This window comes from Tenebrio molitor, chromosome 1, assembly GCF_963966145.1.
Source record: "Tenebrio molitor chromosome 1, icTenMoli1.1, whole genome shotgun sequence".
Lineage (NCBI taxonomy): Eukaryota > Metazoa > Arthropoda > Insecta > Coleoptera > Tenebrionidae > Tenebrio > Tenebrio molitor.
Genome location: NC_091046.1, coordinates 44,642,489 through 44,657,174, shown reverse-complemented (window position 1 = coordinate 44,657,174; position 14,686 = coordinate 44,642,489). Strand labels below are relative to the sequence as shown.

At 37.0% G+C, this 14,686-nt stretch overlaps 3 protein-coding genes across 3 annotated transcripts; 1 reads left to right on the top strand and 2 right to left on the bottom strand.

Annotated features, from left to right (window-relative positions):
• The first annotated feature begins 305 nt into the window (after positions 1-305).
• On the top strand, positions 306-3,370 carry LOC138130701 (odorant receptor 4-like). The gene is made up of 5 exons (XM_069047358.1): positions 306-1,212; positions 1,265-1,364; positions 1,412-1,516; positions 1,565-1,720; positions 2,255-3,370. Exons 1-5 carry the CDS (start codon positions 494-496, stop codon positions 2,312-2,314), a joined length of 1,140 nt encoding a protein of 379 aa, XP_068903459.1. The 5' UTR covers positions 306-493; the 3' UTR covers positions 2,315-3,370.
• Positions 3,363-5,679, bottom strand: LOC138135537 (pickpocket protein 28-like). The gene is made up of 4 exons (XM_069054297.1): positions 5,126-5,679; positions 5,013-5,072; positions 4,622-4,964; positions 3,363-4,568 (listed from the first exon to the last, which is right to left on the bottom strand). The coding sequence occupies exons 1-4, from the start codon at positions 5,601-5,603 to the stop codon at positions 4,559-4,561; spliced, it is 891 nt and encodes a 296-aa protein (XP_068910398.1). The 5' UTR covers positions 5,604-5,679; the 3' UTR covers positions 3,363-4,558.
• Positions 5,680-9,429: 3,750 nt separating this feature from the next.
• LOC138122274 (pickpocket protein 28-like) lies at positions 9,430-11,631 on the bottom strand. Its single transcript, XM_069036445.1, has 6 exons — positions 11,557-11,631; positions 11,363-11,508; positions 10,856-11,313; positions 10,743-10,802; positions 10,352-10,694; positions 9,430-10,298 (listed from the first exon to the last, which is right to left on the bottom strand). The coding sequence occupies exons 1-6, from the start codon at positions 11,587-11,589 to the stop codon at positions 10,289-10,291; spliced, it is 1,050 nt and encodes a 349-aa protein (XP_068892546.1). The 5' UTR covers positions 11,590-11,631; the 3' UTR covers positions 9,430-10,288.
• Positions 11,632-14,686: the final 3,055 nt, after the last annotated feature.

Sequence of the window (14,686 nt, the reverse complement as noted above, 5' to 3'; positions counted from 1 at the left end):
TTTCAAAATTTTAATTATTTTATTTTTTCTTCATATTAATCATCACATCTCTTTCATTGGGAAGAATTTTGTTGTAAATTTCTGTCATTAACATAAAAATTCAAAATTGTATCGTACATCCTCACCTGATGACCTACTAGTTGGCATAACAAAACAGCTGAAAAGCTCATCAATATTTAAACAACGTCTAGATGTGTATGCTTCCACAACTGTAAATAATTATTGAGGAGTACACTTGTATTGGCACACGTGATAATTATGTCTTCAATTATTGATTAACTAATAATTACCTGTTGGCAAATAGATTAATTTTAATTATTCTTAGCCAATAATATTACTGAGAAAATGATGTACACCACACTCGGCTTTTGAATAATGAAGTAAGAAATGTCAAGACTAGGTCAGATTGCATTCAAACAAAACAGTGTCGTCTGTGCCTTAAACCACCAATACAATTTTGTAACCTTAATCACAGAAAATTATTTTCTGGAAAATGGACAAATTCGAGTGGAAACAAACCATCAGAGAAAACATTTTCCTTCTCCGAATATTGGGACTCTGGCCCAAAGACGAGACTTACAAGTTTGACAGTTACACAGCACTCTCCGCATTCTTACTCACAACATTCTATTTCATCGGTGTATTTGCACAGATAATCAACTTATTCTACATTCACCTCGACTTGACGATTCTCACCAGAACGATCTACCTTCTCGTAACCGAAATGCTTTTCGGCCTTAAGGTTTACTACGTGATCAAGAACACTCCACTCCTCAAACACCTGATGAAGGTTCTGGACGCCGACCTGTTCCAACCCAAAAACACCAGACAAGTAGATTTGATCCGGGCGAGTCTGGACACTTGGACGACGGTCTACAAAATATTTTTGGGTGTTTGTTGGGGGACTGACGTCTTTTGGGCCATTTACCCTCTTCTGGACAGATCAAATCTAGACAGACAACTACCCTACATAGCTTGGTACCCGTACGACGCCAAACAATCACCTTTCTACCAGCTGACGTATCTGCACCAAGTGGCCAGCTACACTTACACCATCTTCAGTCACATTAACATTGACATGTTGATTGCTGCTTTAAACGTGTACGTGGGTTGCCAGTTTGACATTTTGTGCGACAATTTGAAAAATCTTCACGAAGGGGATCCCCACACAAATCTGATCAACTGCGTCGAACACCAAAAACTGATTCTAAAGTAAAATCAACTTGTTTTTAGTTGAGTAAATGAAATCCATCATCCTTTCCAGTTTTGCCGAAGGTTCCAACAACTTCTTCAGCTGGATCATTTTCTACCAGTTCTTCATTAGTGGAACTATGATAGGATTAACACTCTTTCACTTAACCATAGTAAGTTCTTGCTCCTTGACCTACAACGTGACAAACATTTCTCTTAGGTTGCTCCTCTGACCAGTGAATTCTTCACTTTTATGTCCTACGGTTTGTCAATAATCATGCAAATTTTTATGTATTGTTGGTACGGTAACGAAGTGGAGGTCAAGGTATCAGCGCACCTTTGTGTTTTTTGTTTCTAATGATTGGTCACGTAGAGTAAGAACTTGTCGAGTGCTGCGTTTGAGTCCAACTGGACCGGTTTGTCTCTAAAAGTGCAGAAAAATGTGTTCCTCATTATGTTGAGGTCGCAGGAACCGGTGCAGATGTCCGCTTTCAAAATGTTTCCTCTCTCGTTGGAGTCATTTGTGAAGGTAAATACAGGGTGTTTGAAAATTGCTAGTACAAAAAAAAAACTGTGGCATCTGGAAGCCCTAAGAAATCCAAGAAACCAATTTTTAATTTTTTAAAACAAAAGGGATAAAGTAACCCTATTCCTGCATATTCTACGCCTCAGGCGGGGCAATATTTTTTAAACCTTGGTAACCAAGCGTGATGATCGTAGTGATAATGAAGGACTATACAACAATATGAAAAATTTATATTTTTTTGCAAGATCTTGGCAACCACAGATTGACAGTTTAAGAACATCAAATTTTTTATTTCGTTATTGCTTGTTAACAACGTGAAGTGTCTTTTTAAAATACCTTAACTCAGTGGTGCACTAACAATTTTAACCCAATTTTTAGTAATTTTTATCTCGAAAACTAGAGGATTTTTATTAGAATTTTCTTTTGCCGATGACTTCAACTCACCATCACCAATTACCATGTTTTTTTTGTACTAGCAATTTTCAAACAGCCTGTATAAATAGATAGAAATTACACAAATTCTAGATTTGGTTTCAGATTCTCAAAACCGCCTGGTCTTACTTTGCAGTGCTGCAACAAGTCAATTCGCAAAATTAAGTACAGCACCCTAAGGAATTTTCCTTTCTCTTTACCCTTGCACTTTGCTTGTTTCTGAACTATTTGCCCAATGTAAAACCTAGTTAAAATCTTGCAGGTTTGGCAATCACGAGAAATGATGCTGTCAACACACTAGAATTTACGTACCCACCAACCTCGCTTTGAAATAACGTTTAAAAAAATCTTTCACACAAAGACGTCTAAATGACCGCAAATATAGTAGTCTTGAGAATCATATGAAGATCAAAGAAAATTTCTCAAAAACGTTCTCACATTGTTTTATCCTAAATATACAGGGTGTCTCAGCTAAGACTTTCGAGCCTAATAACAGTAATAACTCAGTTATTTTCCAGCGGATTTTTGTGAAATTTAAAATGCAGATATTTTAGACGGTGAAGAATAAAATCCCATTAATTCAATCACCCAAGTCTTAAAAACGTAATTTTTACATGCTTTTTTAAAATGTTGAATCAATTAAGATTTACATAAAAAATTGATCGTCAATAAAAAATGCTGTAGGGAAAAACTCGTCCTTGAAAGACGTCTGGTTTGCAAGAAAAAAGCAAAAAACTGTGTTAAACGTGGCTGCAAATGCAAAAACGTAGACGCGTATGAAACAAACGCACAATTTTGCAGAATTTTGATCATCCCTTTTCGCAGAAGCGCAGGTGACATATTTGACGTTTATCTTGCTAACCTTACAAACACTTACAAAGTTAAAGACAACATTTGGACGTAATTTATTATACTGGATGCTTTAATTCTTCCATAAAGGACTAAAACACGATCGGGTTATTTTAGCAAGGTAATTTAGTTCACGTACGCTTCCTGTGTCTTCAAATAAATTGAGGACTCTCTTAACCTTACATTTTGTAAAGCCTACATTTGGATAGTGTTCCACGGGAAAACGAACTGTGTCATTGAAGTTCTTAGGACACTCTTCATAGGCAATTTTTTTTTTCTTTTTTAACAATATTGAAATTTCTGCCGCTGCAGTCTATTTCTAGAGTATTTTCAATAAATTTTTACAATATGACGTTTCTAATAAAGCGCGCCCAATTTTGACAGACTTTAAAGGGTGTACAAAATATTGCTTGACAATTAATCATCAATTGTTTCAAAAGGTAACTGCTCAAATACCTTCAAATTTTACATTAAATTTTTAACGACAAAATCTGATCTTTTCGTTGAATCAGACAAGTGATTTACTTAATTGTTTGTGTAGATCCCTATTTTTTAATGTTTAACAATCTAATAATAGTCGCGCATAATTTTCGATAAAGGAAACATGTGTTAAAATTACATTTTTTAACTTAAGGTAATTTTATTATTACTAATTGAACCTTCACGGTCTAAAATATCTGCATTTTAAATTTCATAAAAATCCATTGGCAAATAACCGAGATACTAGGCTCGAAATCTTATCTGAGACACCCTGTATACACAAGTGTTTCATCTAAACATAACAGTGAAATCGAAACATTCCAATAGTCTTATAAGAGGTCTTTTCTCGACGTGTTTATGATCAATAATTAATAACAGCACACATAAATAAGACAGTTTATTTAACAAAGAAGTGGAAACAATAAAAAAAATCACAAAACAAATAGAGATCAAAATGGATATATCGTGGTGGCTCCGTCAGCGCAATAAGCATCACTATAGTTGGCCCGCCGAACTAGGCGAGTGGTCACGAGGTGTTCAGGTTCGTTGCCATGTCATCAAAAGCCTGATTTACAGTTTACACTCCCTCCCCAAATTTGAATTTTGTGCGGGAAATTTAAATCTTACTACTTTAAGAATGGATGGAAAGTTCGGCTGCGTGCATTGAGTCTCTACTTTTTACTTCGCGCCCTTTAACCAATAGAAAACCATCCCTCGTAAATCACATGAAGCTCACGCCAGTTTATAACTACAGTGAATCGCCGTGTCGACTATATAGATATGATGATCTAGGTACCACCATCCTTGCCTTGTACAATAATATCTCCTACAGGACCTAACATTCAATCCTAGTAGATTTCCTTTGGTTTACTGTATTCTAGTTTAGTACTAGTCTTTCATACCTCAAAGAGAGGATCTTGATACAATGCAATCTAAACTTCTAGAAAGCAATTTATTTCTAATAGTGTTGCAGTGCAAAAGTATTTTAGGCAGAATCATGATTAGAAACTGATGCATATATCGAATGGTGAGTTATTGGCAGTAAAGAGAATTTAATTGGCTCTTAGTAAATCTTGACATTTAGAGAAACCTACAACAAGCAACATATCTCCTGTGGAATCATTTGTGGTATTAATTTCTTACCAGAACCGCTTTCTAAAAGACCAAATGTTGCAAACCCATCTCAGAGAAAGATAATAGATGATTTCGGCCAAAGAGATAACAGAAAATCCTGTGAACAAACCGAAGAGTCCTCCACAACTGGCCCAGAAGTCGGTGTTACTGAACAACTCGTTTCTTTCCCTGATGGTAAACTTCGTGTCCTTGAAAGCTACGTTCACGTTGATGTCGTAATTATGACTCTGAGTGATATCCGCGTTGTAAACTATGCTAGTACACAAAGGAAGACAGTCGCAAAAAGGGAGTCCACTTTTAGTTCCGTCAGTTGCAGAAATTTCCGATTCCATGTCCAAATGTAAGAGGTCATCTAAATCGGATAAAATAAAATTTGGTTGTTTCGATTTTGGAATACTACCTTCCGCAGTGTCCTCGCAAGCGTGATCCAACAGACCACAAATCGTCGTTTTCCCGTCATCTACAACACGTCACAAATAGAAACAGTCTACTTCTGAAGCGAAGCAACATTACTCGGCAAATAGTAAGAAACACATTTGCAATGTTGTAACGTGTAATTGGCCAGACACTCCAATTTACAATTCCTTTCGGTGTAAGTTTTGTAAAACTTCAACGTCTTCTCGTGGGAGAAGAAGCAACCTCTTTTGTGTGGCTCATAGTTGATTAGAGTCGAAGCGGTGACTGTGACATCTGGGATGAGCTTGATGTTGTAAGCTTCGTCCCGCGCCAGTACTATGTAGTCAGTCGAAGATGTGGGAATTTCCGCAGGATGATGGAAGAGGATCTTGAATCCCTTTTGCTGAGCGCACGCAGGATTAACGTCGTTCGCGGGGGAATGAAGGGTGAGGTAAAGATTGTCTGCAGTACTGGTGGCTCTCACGGGAAAAACTTCTTCTCTTGTCCTGTTGTAATTTTCGTCGACGCTCCAATGAGACGTGTTCCTTGGTTGTGCCTCGTCTTTTGGCAAATACCTGAAATTGTTTCTTATCATTGGTAGAAAGTAAAAATATTGCTTCCTACGTAATGTTCTTGTACAGTTCTCCTCTGCCGATTTGGTTGAATGTGTAGGAAACTCCATGGTCTGTAAGCGCCGCCGAAAAATCATCGAAGCACTTTTTCCCTTTCCAATAGCACATATTTATCAGGTCTAGACTTATTGGGGCCATCTGTGGACAACGCACTTACATCTGACAACTCCAAGAAGAACAACAAACCTCGACGAACGAATTCACAGCGTCCACGTCCATCGAATGAGAAGTGATATTTATGTACTCGTACGCCTTGATGTTGCAGAACTTGTTGATGTCGAGGAAACGTTTGAATCTGTAAGGACAACAACGTTTCAAAAACTCTTGAAGACTTATCAACTCACTCTGCATCAGTGAGAAGATTCTTGATGTTCCGATATGAATAGCGGCTGTAGTCGTATTTAGACCTACTGACTTTGTTTTCGGGGCAAAAGGTAATCGCGGGGAAAGGAATGTTCCAAATTCGCATCGGAGTCTGACTGAAGCTGATGAAAACGGGATTCGTTTCCCACTTCTTCAGCGTCAAAGCGACCAGACTTCCGCAAGTGTAAATGCAAAGGCTGAGGACCGTTATCCACCACAGTCTACAAGAGAGATGGTCACAAGTGCAGACGGTGACAACGTGATGGATGACTCACTTCTCTACAACGCATCTTCCGTTTTCTACCAAATACTTGAACCCGTGTACGGTGGTGTTGGTGCAAAATTCGCAAAAGTACTCCCAAACGTCTTTTGCCATACTCGATTGTCTTCGAGGAGGTGGTTTGTTATGGACACTTGGTGTTTTTTCTTTCGGATCGGACTCAGACATGTTTGCTTCGGAAAGAATGTCAGAACACTGAATTTACAAATGCGACCAAGATAATAAATTGGTCCATTAGCTTATTTTTTATGTATTGATCAGTCTCAAGAGGCTCACTTTTGCGGTTCCAATTTATTAATTAATTCAACTTTAACTAAAATTGATGTAATAATTTTCAAAGCACGAGATGTTTTATTTCTGTATCACATTAATTTTGTTTAAAAATTATCGTGTGTAGAGTAAGACTTATGATGTTGTCAGATATTTTTCACAGAGAAAGAAATACAAACAATAAAATTGTAGAAGTAGGAATGGTTCATGACAGTAAATCGTGATTGGTGAATTTAGCAAATTTCATTGGAATTTATGTGATAGGAAAAATAAATTCACTGTATTAAATATGTAGATATTTTATTTGAAGCGCCGCTATCGATCAGTACACTCCTCGTCACAAGAGACTCATTATTCTTTACATTAATTAATTAAATTTCATTGTCCGATGCATGGCACAAGTAGACATGAATGTCATTTTAAACAAATTTAGAGTCGCGAGCAATAAATTTTGGTCGTCAATTTCATTCTTTGACGCAATGTAAAATGCGCCATTGTAAAACGGTCCCAAATATCATAACCTATCATCATGTTATATGACATTAATTCTCTTTTTTTTTCCTCATTTTTTGGCACTTTGTTGACGTAGGCATAATCAGGGAGGGAAATGTTTTAATTTGTGACAATTTAGCCAAATTTTGAAATGACATTGACGACCAAAATTTATTGCTTGCGACAGAATGTATATTACACGGCTAGAAAACGTTTTGCAAGTGCTTGCACGCACTTGCAAAATGACATAAGGCTACTTGTTCGACAAGCCCCTTAAAGGATTCAAATCGCTTAAAATCTTTAAAATTAGTTTGACGTTTCGTTTTGACATTTATCAAAATTCAAAATCCATTCAGACAGGAGAAAATTCTCAAATTCTGACAGCGTCGAACAAAAAATTGTATTTTTCTTCATACGAATATACAGAGTGTCCCAGAACTCGCGGATCAAATTGAAACTGTATATTCCTTGATGGTAATGAAGGTAAAAAACGTTTAGAAAAATATTCAGGGTGCAACAGCTTTTTAGTTATGAATTAATCAAATTGAGCAATCGAGCTCGATCTAATTTTCCCTTTATCAGAAAATTGAGTACCTTTCCTCAATTGCCAAGCAACGTATAATTCGATGAATAATAAAATTATTTTCAATATTTATCTGGTCAACTTGTCGAAACAGACGTCAAAAGTGACAGCTACTTTTGAAATAACCAAAAATGGGATAATTTTGCTAAAAGCAGGTAAACAAATGTATAGAATCTAAATCAGGGAACGCAAAAAGTTTCTTCTTCCGGCAATGAATGAAATATGGTTTGTTATGAGTGAAAATTTCCAGAGCAATTGTAACCTTGAGGGGTATGGGAAATTGACTGGAGGGATATGATGAATTGAACCTTTGTTGATGGAAGGTAAAATGGCGACGTAGCGTCAAGTGAGTAATATTACTACCTTAAAAATCTTAGTAAAAGTGAAATATGCAGGGCCTGTGAAGTGAATCGGAATCACAAGAAATTTATCCTGACTCCTGTGCATATACTCTGCATCTGGAACGTATTAGCGCTGCTACACGAGCGACGAGCGGGACTCGTCATCGTCGAAGTGAAAGAAAAGACTTTAAGGAACATTCTTGACATTGCAAAAAAAGCTGGAGTTACACGTAGGTTTTGAACAACAGATCAAGCATAGTGGCAGTTCTGAAAAAAGAATACAAAACTGGATTGAACTAACCTATTTATTTTAGCATCATTATTAGTAAAAATTTAAGATCAAATTTTATAACCAAACGATGTAGAATGCAACAAATGAAATAAGAAACATGCAAAATAAAAAGAATAATTTATAACAAGTGTTCAAAATGACCACCTTTCATCTGAAGGAATAGGCGAGCTCGTTTTATTAAATTTTTCCTTGCCAGTCTAAGCATATTAGGAATAACAGTAGCCAGTGTTTCGTGAATTTGGTCATTTAGTTCTTCTAAAATATTGATAGGTTCGCGGTAAACATAGTTCTTCAAATATACTTCTTCTACCGTCGTCATCAAAGGACTGAAGAACAGCATCTTCAGTCTCTGGCGTTCTAACTTCTCGCGGGGGACCACCAATTTCTTGTCAGGTAGGCATCAAGGACTCAGTGTCTCGAGCACGGTACACCAACCGTAGAAATACGTTATAATTTGGATGTGGCAAACGTCGTGGAAAACGTATTGCATATTCCCTTGCATCCTCACGTGCATTGCGCCGGCACTTTCCATAAATTATGAGCATTTCGGTATACTTTGCAGCTGTATACATGATTTCAATACGGAGTTTGACAATTTCGAATCAAATTAAAACTTGACGTTGTCAAAATCTTCACAGTTGCCCAAACATTTACTTGAAATTCCATACCATTCTTACTAGAATTATGTTGCAAGGTAATTCAAACCGTTGGTTAAATTTACGTGAAATTCAAATTAACAGCGTCCTTCTGATTGGTCAACTTTAATTATTCATTACAAAAAATCGATTATACCCTGTAAGAAACAAAATTCATCAAAATTCGTTATGTGATGTTTTTAAGACAATTATTCATGTATCACATGATCATTAATGACCCAATCAAAACGCATAAAGTCCTTAGTTACAAGCTATCACAGCGATGATAAAAATGACAACCCCCACTTTTTTCTTCTCTTTCTGATAGACCTTCCTAATACCTAAACGACATATGAAAAAAAATGTCACCTTACATAACAATTTTTTTAGTGCCAACGTGCGATGTGCAGGTTTGGCAATCACGAGAAATAATGCTGTGAACGCTACAACCTTTCAACGTAGGCCTTTTTCGACGTGTTTATGATCAATTAATAACAGCACACAACAATAACACAGTTACATCTCTGCAGTTACACAGTTTATTTAACAAAAAAATAAGAATAACAAAAATAAATTAACAAAACACAATGACTATATCATGGTGGCTCCATCAACTCATTAAGGATTCAAATGAAATCCTGGGCTGGGAAGGCCTTGGAAACCGTCAATTGTTGTGCTTTTTTAAAGCATAGATTAACTGGAGCATATTGACAGCTAACCTAAAATTTAGAGCCCAAAAATTATTCTTTTTTTCCTTTCTTTGCAATGATTTACATTAAAAATAGAATAACTTAACGATTCCTATTCTCGAAGCAAATATCTAAACCCTAAGGACACCTTTTGCTCAAAACAAACATGTTTAATTATGTCCCGATTAAACATATAACCTGTTCACGTTGTTCACACATTTGGCATTAATTTCATATGAGTTGTCAGTAACAGGTCAGTTATTTGCACCACTGATGTTCAATCCAACGTGAACTGGTATTATACAAATGTCATTCGTGTCAAACGGCGGGAAATTCAAACTTTACACTGTTCTAAACGGTTTACTTTTTCCAACGCCTACTCAGCCCAGGATTTCATTTGAACTATGATGTTCTAGGTACTACAATACTTGTAGAATATCTCCTACAGGACCTAAGGTTCTATACTAGTAGGTATCCTTTGCTTCGTAGTATTCTCGTTTAGTACTAGCCTTTCATGTGTCATCATTTGTTCTAACGTGAAAGAGAGAGTCTTGGTACAGTGCAATCTAAACTTCTGGAAAGCAATCTACTTCTAACATTTTTACGACATGTGTTGCAACGATCATAGAAACTGATACATACATAGCATGGTTAGTTATTGGCAGTAAATAGAATTTAATTGGCTCTGAGTAAATCTTGACATTTAGAGAAACCTACAACAAGCAACATATCTCCTGTGGAATCATTCATGGTATTAATTTCTTACCAGAACCGCTTTCTAAAAGTACAAATGTTGCAAACCCATCTCAGAGAAAGATAATAGATGATTTCCGCCAAAGAGATCACAGAAAATCCTGTAAACAAACCGAAGAGTCCTCCACAACTGGCCCAGAAGTCGGTGTTACTGAACAACTCGTTTCTTTCCCTGATGGTAAACGTAGTGTCCTTGAAAGCTACGTCCACGTTGATGTCGTAATTATGACTCTGAGTGATATCCGCGTTGTAAACTATGCTAGTACACAAAGGAAGACAGTTGCAAAAAGGGAGTCCACTTTCAGTACCGTCAGTTGCAGAAATTTCCGATTCCATGTCCAAATGTAAGAGGTCAGCTAAATCGGATAAAATAAAATTTGGTCGTTTCGATTTAGGAATATTACCTTCTGCAGTGTCCTCGCAAGCGTGATCCAACAGACCACAAATCGTCGTTTTCCCGTCATCTACAACACGTCACAAATAGAAACGGTGTGCTTCTAAAGCGAAGCAAAATTACTCGGCAAATAGTAAGAAACACATTTGCAATGTTGTAACGTGTAATTGGCCAGACACTCCACTTTACAATTCCTTTCGGTGTAAATTTTGTAAAACTTCAACTTCTTCTCGTGGGAGAAGAAACAACCTCTTTTGTGCGGCTCATAGTTGATTAGAGTCGAAGCGGTGACTGTGACATCTGGGATGAGCTTGATGTTGTAAGCTTCGTCCCGCGCCAGTACTATGTAGTCAGTCGAAGATGTGGGAATTTCCGCAGGATGATGGAAGAGGATCTTGAATCCCTTTTGCTGAGCGCACGCAGGATTAACGTCGTTCGCGGGGGAATGAAGGGTGAGGTAAAGATTGTCTGCAGTACTGGTGGCTCTCACGGGAAAAACTTCTTCTCTTGTCCTGTTGTAATTTTCGTCGACGCTCCAATGAGACGTGTTCCTTGGTTGTGCCTCGTCTTTTGGCAAATACCTGGAATTGTTTCTTATCATTGGTAGAAAGTAAAAATATTGCTTCCTACGTAATGTTCTTGTACAGTTCTCCTCTGCCGATTTGGTTGAATGTGTAGCAAACTCCATGGTCTGTAAGCACCGCCGAAAAATCACCGAAGCACTTTTGCCCCTTCCAATAGCACATGTGTATCAGGTCTAGACTTATTGGGGCCATCTGTGGACAACGCACTTACATCTGACAACTCCAAGAAGAACAACAAACCTCGACGAACGAATTCACAGCGTCCACGTCCATCGAATGAGAAGTGATATTTATGTACTCGTACGCCTTGATGTTGCAGAATTTGTTGATGTCGAGGAAGCGTTTGAATCTGTAAGGACAACAACGTTTCAAAAACTCTTGAAAACTTGTCAACTCACTCTGCATCAGTGAGTAGATTCTTGATGTTCCGATATGAATAGCGGCTGTAGTCGTATTTAGACCTAACGACTTTGTTTTCGGGGCAAAAGGTAATCGCAGGAAAAGGAATGTTCCAAATTCGCATCGGAGTTTGACTGAAGCTGATGAAAACAGGATTCGTTTCCCACTTCTTCAGCGTCAAAGCGACCAGACTTCCGCAAGTGTAAATGCAAAGGCTGAGGACCGTTATCCACCACAGTCTACAAGAGAGATGGTCACAAGTGCAGACGGTGACAACGTGATGGATGACTCACTTCTCTACAACGCATCTTCCGTTTTCGACCAAATACTTGAACCCGTGTACGGTGGTGTTGGTGGAAAATTCGCAAAAGTAGTCCCAAACGTCTTTTGCCATACTCGATTGTCTTCGAGGAGGTGGTTTGTTATGGGCACTTGGTGTTTTTTCTTTCGGATCGGACTCAGGCATGTTTGCTTCGGAAAGAATGTCAGAATACTGAATTTACAAATGCGACCAAGATAATAAATTGGTCCATTAGCTTATTTTTTATGTATTGATCAGTCTCAAGAGGCTCACTTTTGCGGTTCCAATTTATTAATTAATTCAACTTTAACTAAAATTGATGTAATAATTTTCAAAGCACGAGATGTTTTATTTCTGTATCACATTAATTTTGTTTAAAAATTATTGTGTGTAGAGTAAGACTTATGATGTTGTCAGATATTTTTCACAGAGAAAGAAATACAAACAATAAAATTGTAGAAGTAGGAATGGTTCACGACAATAAATCGTGATTGGTGAATTTAACAAATTTCACTGGAATTTATGTGATAGGAAAAATAAATTCACTGTATTAAATATGTAGATATTTTATTTGAAGCGCCGCTATCGATCAGTACACTCCTCGTCACAAGAGACTCATTATTCTTTACATTAATTAATTAAATTTCATTGTCCTATGCATGGCACAAGTAGACATGAATGTCATTTTAAACAAATTTAGAGTCGCGAGCAATAAATTTTGGTCGTCAATTTCATTCTTTGACGCAATGTAAAATGCGCCATTGTAAAACGGTCCCAAATATCATAACCTATCATCATGTTATATGACATTAATTCTCTTTTTTTTTCCTCATTTTTTGGCACTTTGTTGACGTAGGCATAATCAGGGAGGGAAATGTTTTAATTTGCGACAATTTAACCAAATTTTGAAATGACATTGACGACCAAAATTTATTGCTTGCGACAGAATGTATATTACACGGCTAGAAAACGTTTTGCAAGTGCTTGCACGCACTTGCAAAATGACATAAGGCTACTTGTTCGACAAGCCCCTTAAAGGATTCAAATCGCTTAAAATCTTTAAAATTAGTTTGACGTTTCGTTTTGACATTTATCAAAATTCAAAAACCATTCAGACAGGAGAAAATTCTCAAATTCTGACAGCGTCGAACGAAAAATTGTATTTTTCTTCATACGAATATACAGAGTGTCCCAGAACTCGCGGATCAAATTGAAACTGTATATTCCTTGATGGTAATGAAGGTAAAAAACGTTTAGAAAAATATTCAGGGTGCAACAGCTTTTTAGTTATGAATTAATCAAATTGAGCAATCGAGCTCGATCTAATTTTCCCTTTATCAGAAAATTGAGTACCTTCCCTCAATTGCCAAGCAACGTATAATTCGATGAATAATAAAATTATTTTCAATATTTATCTGGTCAACTTGTCGAAACAGACGTCAAAAGTGACAGCTACTTTTGAAATAACCAAAAATGGGATAATTTCGCTAAAAGCAGGTGAACAAATGTATAGAATCTAAATCAGGGAACGCAAGAAGTTTCTTCTTCCGGCAATGAATGAAATATGGTTTGTTATGAGTGAAAATTTCCAGAGCAATTGTAACCTTGAGGGGTATGGGAAATTGACGGGAGGGATATGATGAATTGAACCTTTGTTGATGGAAGGGAAAATGGCGACGTAGCGTCAAGTGAGTAATATTACTACCTTAAAAATCTTAGTAAAAGTGAAATATGCAGGGCCTGTGAAGTGAATCGGAATCACAAGAAATTTATCCTGACTCTTGTGCATACACTCTGCATCTGCAACGTATTAGCGCAGCTACACGAGCGGGACTCGTCATCGTCGAAATGAAAGAAAAGACTTTTAGGAACATTCTTGAGATTGCAAAAAAAGCTGGAGTTACACATAGGTTTTGAACAACAGATCAAGCATAATGGCAGTTCTGAAAAAAGAATACAAAACTGGATTGAACTAACCTATTTATTTTAGCATCATTATTAGTAAAAATTTAAGATAAAATTTTATAACCAAACGATGTAGAATGCAACAAAGGAAATAAGAAACATGCAAAATAAAAAGAATAATTTATAACAAGTGTTCAAAATGACCACCTTTCATCTGAAGGAATAGGCGAGCTCGTTTTATTAAATTTTTCCTTGCCAGTCTAAGCATATTAGGAATAACAGTAGCCAGTGTTTCGTGAATTTGGTCATTTAGTTCTTCTAAAATATTGATAGGTTCACGGTAAATATAGTTCTTCAAATATACTTCTTCTACCGTCGTCATCAAAGGACTGAACAACAGTATCTTCAGTCTCTGGCGTTCTAACTTCTCGCGGGGGACCACCAATTTCTTGTCAGGTAGGCACCAAGGACTCAGTGTCTCGAGCACGGTACACCAACCGTAGAAATACGTTATAATTTGGATTTGGCAAACGTCGTGGAAAACGTATTGCATATTCCCTTGCATCCTCACGTGCATTGCGCCGGCACTCTCCATAAATTATGAGCATTTCGGTATACTCTGCAGCTGTTTACATGATTTCAATACGAAGTTTGACAATTTCGAATCAAATTATAACTTGACGTTGTCAAAATCTTCACAGTTGCCCAAACATTTACTTAAAATTCCATACCATTCTTACTAGAATTATGTTGCTAGGTAATTCA